Raw genomic sequence first — 16,204 nt, 5'->3', positions numbered from 1 at the left:
AGAAGACTTTGTGGCAAATTGGATTTTAAGCCTTCATTGCAAATTTAAGCACATATGCTAAGAATGCAAGTATATGTGTGTGAAGATAAAGTAAAACATCTAATTACCCAGCAAATATCAAAGATATATTGAATCCCCATTATGTGCAAACAATTAGGTTTTAAAAAAGTGCAAATCAAACTTCCCAGCTAAGAATGTTCTCCGACTCTTCTTTCGGAGAGTAGACAAGATAAGTGGGTTGATGGGGAATCTCTAGGTCTCTAAAGAGCCTACTAATTGAGCTAAATGGGGTGAAGATGAAAGCTAGCTCCATACCCATGAATTCTGAAAGTCCAGGCTGCTTAGTTCCTCTGAGATATAGATGAAAAGCAAGCATTTATATTTTTGAAAGAGAAAATAGGATTTAAGATTTTTAAACAAGAAAATATTTAAATGAGGAAAGATCTGGTATTCTCAGAAAGTAAAATTCCAAAAGAGAACTAGAGTTAACTGCTTTTAAAATAAATAGCTAATTCCATACTTCTTAAAAAGAAAAAAATATATTAGCGCCCTTAATTGCCTTTCTTGTCCTTCACAAAGTTCCTATCAGATAAAAAGGGAAATATGGCAATCTTGAGAGCATACACTCATTTGCAGTTCATGAGAACCCAAGACTTTATGGCAGGCAAATGGAGCTGTCTTTTTTTCCCCCAATTCAATCAAGCACATGTCAGAAACCTTATTTCTGTTTTGGTCAAGTAACAAGTTGTAGGTCTTTGTGTGTGTGTGTTAGTCTGTGTGTCTGTGTGTATCTGTATGTCCGTATAAAATGTTACTTTCATTTTTCAACCTCTACTATCTCCTCATCATAAGACTTTAGTAGGAAACAAAGACTGACTCATCTGCTTTGGTCTTATTCACATAGGCAAGAAAATTCCATTACTCCTCATTCAGTATTCTTTTTTACTTCTGGATAAATCATATCAAAGGTATTTAGTGATGGCTTATGATAGGGGATTTCCTGGGTGGCTCAGCTGGTAAAGCATCTGCCTACAATGTGGGAGACGCAGGTTCAATCCCTGGGTCGGGAAGATGCTCTGGAGAAGGAAACGGCAACCCACTCCAATACTCTTGCCTGGAAAATCCCATGGATGGAGGAGCATGGTAGGCTACAGTCCATGAGGTCGCAGAGTTGGACACGACTGAGCGACTTCACTTTCACAATGATAGACAAGCCACTGAAGTGTACAGAAATTGGTATATGGATGACAAAAATAGAGAAGTTGTTTCCTAGGGTCTGAACAGTATTATTTAGTTATAACATATATATTTACCTAGACTTTGCACTGTAGAAACCAGAAATAGAATTACTAAGAGTAGAAATTAATTGAAGGTTATTTCAATTATGCTTTAAGATGAAATACAATGTTTAGAAATATCCTCAAATGTAATATCATACTTGATTTTTTTTGAACAATATATTCTTTTCTGGAACCACCATTTTAAGCAGGATTTCTTTGGTTATTTATTTTTATTTGAATAAAGCAAAACTTGAGGTACATGGTTTGCCAGGTGACTCTTTGAATTCGTGTCCCAGTAGACCACATATTTGGCACTGAGGGTCTTAGGGAGTACTATGAAAACTTGCATGGTTTGAATTGGTTTTCTGACCAGCACGAACACTTCTGTTGCACTCATACTAGTTCCTGGGTTTCTTAAACACAGAAAACTTGGTTTCCATAGCTTTTATGGCTTTTTGGAGGACCTCTAAGATTGGTCCCATAGTTTTGACAATTTGTTCCATTTGATCTGCAGCTGACTTAATAGTATACTTAGCATTCTCAATGTTGAGTACATCCTGCAACTTTTTCAAGGCATCTATTGTAGTGGCTTTGGATGGACCTGGACTTTTCTCAGATGTGGTGGCATCTGATTGTTCTTTCCTGTAGAAGTCACTTAATTGAAGATTCATGATGGGATATTTCATCAAGAGTAAAAGAGAAGGTTCCAAACTCTCAAGAATGTTACCACTATTCAGCACAGAGGCAATGATAGGTGACTGGACATTTTTGAACATTTCTTTGGTTGACTGTTGCAACTCCCTTATATTGTTACTCTTCTCAACCATAGAGAACATAGCTGTTGCAATCTTGGAACTTAGAGGTTCACTTTGCATTGGGTCCTGTTTGGCCACCACCACAGACTGCATCTCCTTAAAAATTTTGAGCATTTGTTCAAAGACATCCTTCACATTACCATCTTCTTTCACAGTCATCAAGAGGATCTGAGTGCTCATACTGCTGTTGAACAATTTGGTGAGTGCATTTGTGAAGGAAGCAAGATCTTGCATGTGAAAGAAGAATGTTTTGGCAGCTTGAATGAACCTCTCTTTATCCTTTTCTGATTCTGAAGACATTTCTCCAGCAGAAAGGTTTCAGCACTGTAAAACAAGGAGGAATCCAAATAAATGCATGTGTCAACCATAAAGAGACTGAAAGTATAAACATGAGGATAACTCCTGTCAAAGGTTGGAAGGCTATACAAGCATAAATGATCTTGTACTTTAATAAAAATAGCAACACAAATAATTAAAGCAGAGTAGAATAGGGATTTTCATAAACTTTAAATCACATATTAAATATTGCATGCTAGATCCCGTATTGGATATGCTGACCTATGGATACTCAGGCATTACCCTCAGTAATCATCCAGTCTAGTGGGAAAGATTGGATAAAGCATTAAAGATTACATAGAGGGACTCTAGTTCCAGTTAAAACAGAGCAAGTACTCTCGATCCACTGGAGAAGGGCATGGCAACCCGCTCTAATATTCTTGCCTGGAGAATCCCATGGACAGAGGAGCCTGGTGGGCTACAGTCCATGGGGTTGCAAAGAGTCAGATACAACTGAACAACCAATACTCACTCACATTCCATCCAGTCTTTCCTATTAATTACAGCTAAAAATCCTGAACAGAATATCTCAAGTAACTATTAAACAACTGAAAGGTAGACAGCAGCAGACAGGGGAGGTAGAGATGGCAGTATTCCAAAGAGGATCAAGGCTATCTAATCCAAACTCCCAAAATGTCTATCTTGTCTAAAAATGTCCTTTCATCACAAATTGTCCTCTTCTGCAGTAGAGAGGAATATTAATATCTATAACCAATGTTCACAGTCCTCTTTTGATATTTTCTCTAGAATTATGCTCTATCGACCACCCCCTCTTCCTTTTGTGCTATGAACTGAACTATGCTATGAATATGTCCTTCTGAAATCCAGTAGGTTGACACTCTAATTTCCAGTATGATTGTATTTGGAAACAGGGACTATTAGGAAGTAATTAAGGTTAAATTAAGTCATAAGGCCCTGATATGACAGGATTAGTATCCTTGTAAGAGAGACACCAGAGAGCACCCTCCCTCACTCTCTCCACCTTGTCAGACTGCAGCAAGAATGTGACTGACTGCAAATCAAGAAGAGAGCCCTCACCAAAAACTGAACAGGCCCATACTTCGATTTGAGATTTCTCAGCCTCCAGAGCTATGAGAAAATAATTCCTGTTGATTAAGCTGCAAGGCTATCTTGTATCCTCCATCTCTCCCTCTTCATTTGTCCTTCTCCTTTGACTATGAATATACTCATTTTCCTATTCAGTTGGTTAAGATTCTGGGCTTTCACTACCACTGTGGCCTGGGTTCAATCCCTGGTCACAGAACTGAGATCCCACAAGCTACACAGTGCAGCCAAAAACTGCCCTACTTAGTTTATATTTTATTTTCTATTTTGATCATGCTGCATGGCATGCAGGATCTTAGTTCCCAACCAGGGGTTGCACAGAGTCGGACACGACTGAAGCGACTTAGCAGCAGCAGCAGCAGCAGCAGGGATCAAACCTGTACCCCCTGCAGTGGAATCATGGAGACCTAATCACTGGACAACCAAGGAATTCCCCCTACTCAGTTTAAAAAAGAAAAATGTTTGACCCCAAAATCATGGGGTCACAAAGAGTCTGACACGACTGAGCGACTGAACTGAACTGAACTGAATTTCCCTTTAAGTAATGATCCCATCTCGTTCCTTCCTTTAATTCTCGAATTTCCCAAGAAAGAAATTCTTCACATTATTGTCATTTATTTCTAGCCTTCCCTGGTGGCTCAGTGGTTAAAAAAAAAATCCACCTGCCAATGTAGGAGATGTGGGTTCCATCCCTGGTCTGGGAAGATTCTCTGTTGGAGGAAAAAGCAACGCACTCCAGCATTTCCCAGTACTCTTGCCGGGGAATTCCATGGAGAGTTACCTGGCAGGTTACACTCCCTGGGGTCACAAAGAGTCAGACATGACTTAGTGACTGAACAACAACAATAATTTGTTTATATCCCTCATTATTTTCTTACAGGGCACCAATAACTTCTAACCATAAAATTTCTTGGCCTATTTACAGCTCAGATGGTAAAGAATCTGCCTGCAAGAGACCTGAGTTCAATCCCTGGGTCAGGAAGATACCCTGGAGAAGGAACTGGCAACCACTCCAGTATTCTTGCCTGGGAAATTCCATGGCCAGAGGAGCCTGGCAGGCTATAGCCCATGGGGTTGCAAAGAGGTGACATGACTAAGTGACTAACACACACAAACATCTTGAATTCTCTGCCTTATTTAAAATTGCTGAATACCTCTTCCTACTTCAAGTTTTTCTCCTCCAGAGGCCTCCACAATGCTGTACAAACCTGGTCCTTCTACATCCTCTCCAAGAATTTGCCCATTTTATAGGCTTTTCTTCCTTATACCAGCAAGTTCTTTCCAGTCTCCTCTCAGCAAGGCTGTGTCTTTGGCCTCCCTCATATTCTCTACTTTTTCCCTTCAAGACCTCACCTGGGGATTTCCCTCATGGTCCAGTGGTAAAGAATCTGCCTGCCAGTGTAGGGGACACAAGTTCTATCTCTGATCTGGGGATGCCGTGGAGCCATGGCAGCTAAGTCCAAGTGCCAAAACTACTGAGCCTGTGCTCTCGAGCCCGGGACCCACAAGAGAAGCCACTGCAGTGAGAAGTCTGTGTACTGCAACTAGAAAGTAGCCCCTACTCGCTGCAACTAGAGAAAGCCTGTGCACAGTAACAAAGACCCAGTGAAGCCTAAATATTAATAAATAAAGGCTAACTTATTTCTTTAAAAAAGATCTCACCTGTCCCCATTAATTATAAATGTCATCTATGTGTAGATGACTCCTAAATCTCCCAGCGTAGCCTTGGACATTCTCCTGATCTCCAGATCTAAATTTCCAATTACCTACTGGTCATCATATAGTAACTATACCAGTATATGTCACACAATTATCCCAAACTGCACTCATCTCCTCCAAAAACATTCTCCTCTTAATCCTTGCCTCATTGTTGAGGCTCAAAATCTATTTTCCTTTTCTCTTCACCATACTGAATCAGTCCCTAAAACTTGTTAACTCTCTTTGAACTTATTTCAATCCACCCCCTCCCTTCCATTCTCATAACTACTATTCCGGTGAACTCTCATCTAGACAATTTTAATGGTTTCATATTTGATCTCAATATTTTTGTCAAAGAGTCACAAACTGACAATTCACAGGAAAAATCTAACCAGATATGCTTTGTTTGACCTACCACAATTTGTTATCAGTTGCAAATTTTAAATTGAAACATAGAAATCTACATTTCTATTGATTATTGAAAAAATGAAATGAACTGGTAGTAGTAAGTCCTTTTTCTGGGTGGACAAATTTCCTAGAACTAAGGTGTCTCCTTCAGACTAGACATTCAACCTCTCTATCCTATTGTCTTAGTGATTTAGTCGCTAAGTCATGTCCGACTCTGGCAACCCATGGACTATAACCTGCCAGATTTCTCTGTCCATGGGATTCTCCAGGCAAGAATAGTAAAGTGGGTTGTCATTCCCTTCTCCAGGGGATCTTCCCAACCCAGGAACTGAACCCAGGTCTCCTGCACTGCAGATTCTTTACCATCTGAGCCACCAGGGAAGCCCCTATACACAAAATAGGGACTGTCCAACTCTAAAGCCCATGGTGTTTCCACTAAATTATTGAGGTTGAGTGATTTTCCTGTTTCTGATGTATCTCTACTATAGAGGAATCAATAGAGATTAGGACAGAATCTAGAGGAAGAAGCATGGGAGACTTTGATCTAAGCTTTAAGGGAAAGGAGTCAAGATGATTAACTGAGATAACACAGAAGACAGTAACAAAGAGTAGAACTTCCAGCCAGGAAAGAAGAGCACACACACACATACACACACATAAAACACATTTGGCTGAAAACATCTCTATCCCTATGTCTTGAGAACTTAGAGCAATCAGCAACAGGAGGTACAAAAGGCAACAGAAGCTAAAGTAAATTTAATATCTGGAATAGCTGACATGATGGGACCTCAAAATTCTGAGAGTTTCAATCAAAGAGGCATCTTCTCTACTGAATCGAATTAGCTCAGTTGGACAGCATTTTTCAAATTAAAAGTCCATTAAAGAATAAAAAATTTAATGTTTTATCTTTGTATGAGTCTTTCAAATTATATTCAGTTCAGTTCAGTCATTCAGTCATGTCGGACTCTTTGTGACCCCATGGACTGCAGCACGCCTGGCCTCCCTGTCCATTACCAACTCCCAGAGTCCATCCAAACCCATGTCCATTGAGTCAGTGATGCCATCCAATCATCTAACCTTCTGTCGTCCCCTTCTCCTCTTGCCTTCAATCTTTCCCAGCATCAGGGTCTTTTACAATGAGTCAGTTCTTTGCATCAGGTAGCCAAAGCACTGGAGTTTCAGCTTCAGCATCAGTCTTTCCAGTGAATATTCAGGACTGATTTCCTTTAGGATGGACTGGTTGGATCTCCTTGCAGTCCAATATTACTTAATACATACCGATTTTATACTAATAAAGAAGGTAAAAGAATTCTGAGAACTAAACCATGTAGAAACAGTCAATAAACCAGACAGGCAGAGGGACCCAGCAGAGACTAACAAAGCCTGTAAGTCATCACATTCCATTAGAAACATCCAGATGAAACCAGATGAAAAAGCACAACAACTACTCCTAAACAACTGCTGGGACCACTGGCCTCAGAAACACAGCAAGGTAAGCAATATGGGTATTTCTGTTAGTATTGATATAATACTCTGCTTCTCCACATTAAAAGGTATCTACAGTAATATGCTAGACTTGAATCCTAGCTATAAATATAATAAAGCAACAAAACAACTTTAAGTGGATCCCATGACATGTTCCTGGTGATCATTTATGTCTCTGAAAATACCAAGAAAGAAGAAAATTAACAGCTTATATAATTAAGTCAGCAGGGAAGATAAAGTAGGTAAAGACATCAATTTTAGAAAAGAATAAGGATGAAAGGACACCTGTGTGTGAAAATGTGCTGTTTATATGGGTTGTAACATCTTTTATGTCTTTAACATTCATTTATGATTCAGTACCGTTAGAAGAATGAATGTGTGATCTAATTCTAGTTAATGTCTAGTGCTTATGTTCCTTCATAAGTTCTATTACATTTAAATACCACTGGGCATTTGCTATGTGTCTCCAAATAGACTGATATCTTCTTGAGGGCAAGGAACTTTGTTTACTCAAGGCAAATGGCAGAGGTTCTCAAGTGAGCATCTGATAAATGCTGGTGAACGACCTCAATATTCTGCTTTCTGGCCAGAAATATTATTTTAAACAATTTTTATATCAGAGTATCATCACAGCATGATCAACTTTTTTTTAAATTAAAGGCCATGGTTTTGATTTAAAGGAGGCTCAGAACTAGTTAGTAGCTGTTATTTTCTCCTGAAAAGCTTCTGATTTCACCCATACCCTAAACCCACACTCCCAGATAAGTGAACCTTGCAGTACAGCTAGACCCAATATGGATAGTGAGGAACACAGACAGCATGGAGAAAGGCAGAAGCTTAGAGAGCGCTAATGACCAGACATCAGAAGCTGAGAAAGGGTCTTTGCTTTCTTCTTTCTTCCTATTTTTAATTGTTATTATGGGAAAAGTCCAAACATACACAAAAGTGAAGACAATGATAAACTCCTGTATACCCATAATCCAGCTTCAAAAATTATCAGTATAAGGTTGATCTTATTACCTCTATGAACCTACTCCAATCTCCCTTCTAGATCATTTGTAAGCAAATTTCAGTGTCATTTCATCACTTTTTCAGGATACATTTCCACAAAAGCAAGAACTCTCTGAAATTTGACCTTATGCTTCTCAAACCAGTAATATTTAACAGAATTGTCTTTGACTGAAACATACCCAGTGTCCTGCTGTAAAAATTAACTTTTGATGTAGGTGGAAAAGTTTTTGCAAGGCACTTGCAGTACATATCAAAAGTAATATAAATTTTTATTCCTATTAATTATATAAATTATATGCTTCTATGATTCAAACTTCCTCTGGAAATTTACCCTGAGGAAATAATCCAGATAATTGAGAGAAAAAGGATCATGTGTATTAAAATACTTATATTAAGATAGTGAAACAATTAAGGATTTAGTAAATTATGGTAAATATATATGAAATAGTTTATAAAATATAAATATGTATATTTTATATAACCAATAAAATAATTATAAAACTAGAAATAGGGGGAAGTATTTAAATTAATATAAGATGAAATTTTATTTATACTATTATCACAACTTTGTAAAAGCACTTATGCCTTTAAATAAACTTTGGAAAGGAATAATTCAAAAAAACAAGATGGTAGGTTTATAGATGTTTTTCTTTATGGATATTAAAGTGTTTATATATTATTGCTATAAACTTTTTAAAATAGTTTTATCAAATCTTTTAATTTCTTCGTGTTATAATTTTACCACCTATCAAAGCACAATCACCTGTCACTTTCTCCATGAATCTTCCTCTAATAATCTTGGTCCTAAAATTTCTGTTTAAATTCCTATAGCACTGGACAGTCAACGCACTACGTAATTCACAAAAGTATCCTGAGAATTATTTATCTACATATTTGATAATCAATATACTTTTAAGGTGGTTCCTTTCCTGAAAAACTAAAACAACTGTCACATCACTAAATTAATTTTTAGATACACTCATCAGTAGCCATTCCCTTCTCCATGGGATCTTCCTGATCCAGGGATCGAACCCCGGTCTCCTGCATTGCATCTGAGTCACCAGGGAAGCGCAGTATCACAAAATTAACTTTTAGATAAAATCATCAGTATATTTCTACCATTTCTTACATGTTCTTTAATTATGAATGTTTACTTGTAATTTCAACAAAATTGATGAGTTAAGTTCAATAAGAATCCATCTGAAGCTAGTCTTTGTTTTCATTCCAAGTCCCTAATACGAGCTGTAGCTTCAAGATTTGTCTACTTCCTTTTTTTAAATAAAATAAGCCAAAACACATGTGATTTCCAAACTGTTTTAGCAACAGAACTCTCTTATCACACAAAATTTTACCCACCCACAGCCCAAATACAGCAGCAGAGAATGCACAACTACTTTAGTAAAGGCTGGGGTGAAATTAACATGCCAGAAGCCAAGCGCTCCACCTACTGGTTAGCAATTCCCCATCAGGCTGCACAAGGCTCTTTCTATTTCATGAACCACCACAGTAAAATGCTCAAATAGCAGCTCAAAGTAGGCTGTACAGAAGTGAATGGTAACTGCCCATTGCTAATAAGAAGCACTATCATATGATAAAAAATAGTGTAAAGTTGACATCTGCCATACAGAAGATGCTGCTGATCAGAGCTGGATTAAATACACCACTTAGTTGCCTGCTGATGCTGAACTTTAAAAATCATTTTTTAAATGACTTTAAAATTATTTTAAAAGATTGAATTTTAAAGTCAGTATTTAAAAGGTCAAACCTGAAATGCAATAAGATAGAGGAAAGTATACGGCCCAGAATTCCTCTTGGGTACAATACTACATATTGTTGGTAAGAGATCACTTGAGGCATGCCTGAGTAACAACTGTGATCTTTAAGAAAGGTGACTCCATCTGATGGCAGATCTTTTTCGTTTTGCTGAGGGAAGGGAGCAATTCAAGTGTCAGAGCTAAACTGTCATGGGCAGTAGTGCAAATGCTTCCCATTGCCAACTAAGATTTTCCAAATGGTGTATAAAAAGTGAAGTAGCTCAGTCCTGTCCGACTCTTTGCAATTCCATGGACTGTAGTCTACCAGGCTTCTCCGTCCATGGGATTTTCCAGGCAAGAGTACTGGAGTGGGGTGCCATTGCCTTCTCCAAATGGTGTATAACCTGTCCTTTAAATATCAAGCATGTATCTAAGAGCATCAGTTTGAAAGGGTACAAATCATTTCCCTAGATAATTGGATGTCTCCACATGGCCCCAAGGTCAACATTATTAAAGCGTGAGGGGTTTTTTTTGTTTTTTCAACTTTTATTGGAATAAAGCTGATCCACAATGTTGGAAAAGGAAATGGCAACCCACTCCAGTACTCTTGCCTGGAAAATTCCACCCACTGAGGAGCCTGGTAGGCTACAGTCCATGGGGCCTCGAAGAGTCAGACACGACTAAGTGACTTCACTTTCTTCTTTTCTTTCTTTACAATGTTGTGTTAGTTTCTGCTGTACAGAAAAGTAATTGGTTATATAAATATCTCCACTCTTTTTTAGATTCTTTTCCCACATAGGTCATTACATAATATGGGGTAGAGTTCCCTGTGAGATACAGCATATGCTTATTACTTATCTATTTTAAATATAGTAGTATATCTATGTCAATCCCAATCTCCCAGTTTATCCCTCCCCTCCCTTTACCCCAGGTAACTATAAGATTATCTTCTGCATCTGTGACTCTGTCTCTGTTTTGTAAATAAGGTCACATAAACCATTTTGTTAGATTCCCATTTATAAGTGACACCATATGATGTATCTTACTTCAAAGTGTGAGTTCTTTTAAATGAGTTTGCAGAAGGCATGCACCACCTCTATCTATAATTTGGTATGACATACTGCCTTCAACTTGACATTGCAGTCTTAAATGTCTTTAACTTCCTACCTACATTAGGATTCTATAAAAGCAGGGACCATATCTACTTCATTTCTGTAGGCTCTACAGAGCCTAGCATGCTACCTTATAATAGTAAAGTACTACTATCCATTAGATAAATTGCTACTGCATTATTAAATTACTTCCTTCATTGGGCTCTTCAAGTTTCACCTGTCCAAAACATAATCCTTGGTTTCACCTTCAAACGCCACCTCTCCTCCACCTAGTTCTCTAGTGTTTATCTCACTGTTGGGATAGAACTAGTTTTAAACTGTATTCAGTACTGGGGCAAGTATAGTGGCATGCCTGCTGAAGATCTCTCTGCAGAAAGAAACTGTCAAGTCCCCTTCCCCAAATGAAAAAAGGAAGGTAAGCCTGACTCAAGACAAATAAAAGTCTGTCTTCATTAGATGTAAAAAATAATCCTGAGCACATCATGATGTTTCTTACTCAGACTTGTTATTGGCACAAAATTATGGATATCTGGAACCCAGGAAAAAGAGTATAAAAATGAATGCCCAAGGGTTTTAGTATGTAAAGGAAAGAGAATATTACTTTTGTAGATGAAAAAACACTGTGTCTGATTTATGGTAAGACTGAACCTTTCATCAATGAGTTATTACTATTTCTTATTTTACTGTCTGTTCAAAGTGTGTTTAGCTATGAGATTATTACTGCTTCCCTTATTAACAACTAAACTTCAGAAATCAATATTTTTTCATTTTTCCTCCATTTTAACCAGTTTTAGTTCTTTTTACATGGTAATCATTGTTAAAGTTTGTGTGACTTATTCTCACTGGTTTTAAGCCTATGAAGCCCTCCATACAGACATTTAAAAATTATCTATTTTCTTCTAGCTATTGTATCACTTGTTTTTTTTTTTACATATACTATACTGATAACATTTAAAATTTTACACTGATAACATTAAAAATTTTTAATACTCCAGAATCATTTATGGAATACTAATTTCAATTATTACTGATTTGAGTGTCTACATATATATTAAATCAAACATATATCAGGGTCTCCTTTGGGGACTATTTTGCTCCATAATTCCATCTACTCTTGCACCTGGTACAACACTGGTTCATACTGTGTTTTTAAGGTGCTTCAATGTCTAGGAAAGGAAAAGTCTAGTCTTTCAAATGTACTTTATGATTAATTTGTCAAGCTGTGTTAAAACAATGAATTAATTGAAAAGCAACTGACTACTTGGAAGCACTTAACCTCTTATCAAGGGGGAAAGTTATCTCTCCAAGTATTTATCTTCAGGTAAAAAGAACCACACACCTTTTCTAAAAGTTATGCCTTCAAATAATGGCACATGATAGTTTTTAGAGAAATTTTTCACTTGTTAAGGGTATGAAAGACTCTTCTCACATAAATTTCTGAATGGGGATATAGTCTGTGATCTTTAGAGCTCAAAGCCAGAAACTAGAGTTTTCACTTTATAATAAGATCTGAATACTAGGAACAACAACAAAAAGGTTTAATGTAAAATTTCTAGGAGAAAAAAAGCAAAATCAAAGTAATAGTTTGTGGTTAGCAAACTACAGTTTGCAACCCAATAGTGAGTTTGGGGAATATTTAATAGCTCTTGTGGTTCAGCTGGTAAAGAATCTGTCTGCAATGTGGAAGACTTGGGTTCAATCCCTGGGTTGGGACAGTCTCCTGGAGAAGGAACGGCTACCCACTCCAGTATTCTGGCTTGGAGAACTTCATGGACTGTATAGGCCATGGGGTGGCAAAGAGTCGGACACGACTGAATGACTTTCACTCACTTCACTCACTCAACAAACAATTTCTTTAAACAGAATTGAGATGTTTTCTATTTACTGATTTGTGGACATTTGTGTCTGGTGTGTGTGTGTGTGTGTGTGTACTATATCTAAATCAAAGATAAAAATTAATTTCTGGCCATGATACAATTTACTCCATCTGGGGTACTAGTGCATTTTTCTAAAACTAAGAGCAAAAATAATAATGTTCCTAATCTGTTTTTCAAAAATTTCCCGTTTCCGTTTCCATATTGTATCTTTCTAACATGGAGGATAGGTTATATTCATGTTTACTTTCCTGAGAGAAAATATCTTCATTCCTTTATCCCACGCTTCCAAGGTTCCCAATATCCAGGCTTAGAAATACCATGCTGCTGCTGCTAAGTCGCTTCAGTCGTGTCCAACTCTGTGCGACCCCATAGATGGCAGCCCACCAGGCTCCCCTGTCCCTGGGATTCTCCAGGCAAGAACACTGGAGCAGGTTGCCATTTCCTCCTCCAGTGCATGAAACTAAAAAGTGAAAGTGAAGTCGCTCAGTTGTGTCCGACTCGTAGCGACCCCATGGACTGCAGCCCTCCAGGCTCCTCCGTCCATGGGACTTTCCAGGCAAGAGCACTGGAAATACACTATAAATATCCAAAACCATGGTCACAGAAAGATAGGGCCCCAATTAATCAGTTGTTTTCTCAATGAGAATATGCCAGATCCTACACAGGTAAAAAGGACTCCATTTTCTTATTCTTCTCTCCCGAGTTCAAACAAAAAAATCAATGTCAGGTACGTAGAAAGACTACTCAAAGTGCGCATACCGAGGAACATTGTTCTCACTGGGTCCAAACTTTCTCCCACGTTCACTCAGAAGAGTGTCACTTGTTCCTCCTTTCTCTGAGCCAAAAGTACAAACACAAGCAGGATATAAACATCAGGCTTATTCATTCTATGGTGTACTCTTTTTTCCCCCCTATGGTGGATTCTTGCTACTTATTCCTTAATACCTTTCTGGTATGGTATTATCTTCTTTCTGAGGCCAACTCTAGCTTATCTGAATAATGGCCAAGTGCAGTAAAGACAATTCTAAAGAATTTAACTTAAAAGCTTTGCAAATAGAGAACCAGAGAGATATTCATAACTGCCCTGTCCCTTCCACCAGCATGACTGCCTCTGCAAGTGAGACTTTAAGCAATCTTGCAAATATACTTTTATCATGAGGATCTTTTTGTAAACATTCTATTGTTATATGTGTTGCCTCTGGATGCTTAGGTTTTGGAGTGCAAATATTTGCCTGTAAAGATATAAAGTGTTTTGATTTCTTTTTTAATATTTTAAAATAACAGAGCATATGTTATACTTTAAACTACATATACTATATACGCTATATACTTTTTAAACCATGTGAATAGAATAACCACTCAAATAATAAGATGAGTGCATAAATAAAATTAGCTATTGCCCTGCAAACTCAGAGATCTTAATATTCTTCTAACCCTACTAATTTCAAATATTAGAAAATCAATTTGGTAGGTCTATTCAAAGTGGTGACTATAGGTTGAAGAAATTAAGAAGCACTGGTAATCAAGAGCTAACCATTTCAAATACATTATTAAATATTACTTGGAAATAATCATATCTATTAATAATCAGATGTTGCTGCTGCTGCTGCTGCTAAGTCGCTTCAGTTGTGTCTGACTCTGTGTGACCCCCATAGATGGCAGCCCACTAGGCTCCCCCGTCCCTGGGATTCTCCAGGCAAGAACACTGGAGTGGGGTGCCATTGTCTTCTCCGTAATCAGATGTTAGACCAACACAAATCTGTACTATCTAGGAATCTCCCCATCACAAGATCTAATGCCATAATTAATGCATCCATGGGTTGCACTACGTTACCCGTATTTTCATACAGTGACTTCACATTTCAAAAAATGGTTTTGAAGAACATGCTGAGTTTTCTGAGAAATTCCTTAGGTAGCATACTACTTTTTTATCCACATAGTAAAAGAGTTCCTGGTCAAATCTATGCAACCAGCAGATATTTTTCAAGATTTTTAGTAAAGACTTCCTATTGTATTTTTCAGAGACCATATTGAAATATGGCTCAAAGTGACTTCCTCTATCCAGAGAACCCAAAAAGGCGACAAGAAGTAAACCGTCTTCACCAGGAGCTCCTTGACTGCTTATCTGACAGCTTCCATGCCACCAATAAGCTGATTGGGGTTTTAAACACGCACTTAGGGTGTACGTTACCTTCCATTGAAATGAAAAGAGAAGGGACCATCAAAGAAAACTGTGATATCATCATCCAAGCCATGATGAACATCCAAAAAGAATTGCAAAAGGTGGATGAAGCACTAAAAGATAAACTAGAGCCAACTCTTTATAGAAAACTTCAGGATATTAAGGAAAGAGAAACCGAGAAAATTGCGATAGTACAGAAGGTTATTTCAGTCATCCTAGGAGAAGCCACTTCTGCCGCCAGTGCAGTGGCTGTTAAACTTGTGGGCTCAAATGTCACAACTGGCATAATTAACAAGTTGGTCACTGTGCTAGCTCAGATTGGTGCGTCTCTCCTTGGTAGCATAGGAGTCGCTGTTCTTGGCCTTGGGATAGATATGATCATCCGGGCCATCCTGGGAGCAGTGGAGAAAACACAGCTTCAAGCAGCCATCAAAAGTTACGAGAAGCACCTGGTGGAATTCAAGTCGGCTTCAGAAAAATATCATCATGCCATTACTGAGGTCACCAACACAGTGAAACATCAAGTGAAATAAAATTACTTTATTTGCCACCGGAATATTTTTCTGCTTCTCTCTCCATAATGGTGTTTTGCTTCTCTGATTAGGTTCATTCTCCATAAGCTTCCAACAAGATAGAAATATAGTAAACAACTCCAAGGACTCAGAAATGCTACAACTAGATGACTCTAGAGTTTTCTATCAACAATGAATGTCTGGATCAGTTGGTGCTAGACCTGAGTGAAAGACTGCATCCGGGGATGTCCTCTCACTGTGCTCTACAGATCAACATTAGGGTGAATGCTACTGCAGAGCAGCATGTAGGGGTGACCTTTTCCTTTTCTAATTCCCAGTCAAAATCTTCAAAATTTGCATTGAATGAAGAGACTATCACTAGCTTCAGACATCATTTAGTTCTAAGGGACATAGTAGCTTCTGCACCCACATAAAAGCTGAGCCTTCGAATGGAACAGAAAGACTACGGTAATTGTGACCATCAGTTTAAATGCAATTTGCCCTAAACTGGAAGAGACTGAAATCTGGTTTGTAACAATTTACTTCAAAGGAGGCAACTGTTCTGGAAACTTCTACTAATTACTACTCTGTAATTCAGATTGACTGTTAAGAGATAAAAGTTAAAATATAAAAAATAAAAACTGTTGCTGTAATTGCAATCAATCCTGA

The 16,204-nt window shown here is 37.9% G+C and overlaps 2 protein-coding genes across 3 annotated transcripts in view; one reads left to right on the top strand and one right to left on the bottom strand.

The window, feature by feature from the left end:
* The window catches only part of SMCO3 (single-pass membrane protein with coiled-coil domains 3), an 18,258-nt gene extending 2,054 nt beyond the window's left edge, over positions 1-16,204 (top strand). The window contains exons 1-2 of one of the 2 annotated variants that reach the window (XM_027541413.1): positions 6,809-7,094; positions 14,864-16,204. In XM_027541413.1, coding sequence (XP_027397214.1) covers positions 14,879-15,556 — 678 coding nt within the window. In that variant the 5' untranslated portion in view covers positions 6,809-7,094; positions 14,864-14,878 and the 3' untranslated portion in view covers positions 15,557-16,204. Of the gene's footprint in view, positions 1-6,808; positions 7,095-14,863 lie in introns of those variants that run through there. The other variant, XM_027541414.1, reaches the window with a different exon arrangement.
* C5H12orf60 (chromosome 5 C12orf60 homolog) lies at positions 901-3,652 on the bottom strand. The gene has a single exon (XM_027541412.1). It carries the CDS (start codon positions 2,393-2,395, stop codon positions 1,679-1,681), a length of 717 nt encoding a protein of 238 aa, XP_027397213.1. The 5' UTR covers positions 2,396-3,652; the 3' UTR covers positions 901-1,678.

The sequence above is a fragment of the Bos indicus x Bos taurus genome, chromosome 5 (genome assembly GCF_003369695.1).
Source record: "Bos indicus x Bos taurus breed Angus x Brahman F1 hybrid chromosome 5, Bos_hybrid_MaternalHap_v2.0, whole genome shotgun sequence".
In the NCBI taxonomy this organism is placed as follows: domain Eukaryota; kingdom Metazoa; phylum Chordata; class Mammalia; order Artiodactyla; family Bovidae; genus Bos; species Bos indicus x Bos taurus.
Note: the sequence above shows the minus strand (reverse complement) of the source record. Positions and strands in the feature narration are given on the sequence as shown.

Coding starts and splice junctions, on each gene's coding strand:
- C5H12orf60 (XM_027541412.1), bottom strand. CDS start 2,395: ATGTCTTCAGAATCAGAAAAGGATAAAGAGAGGTTCATTCAAGCTGCC.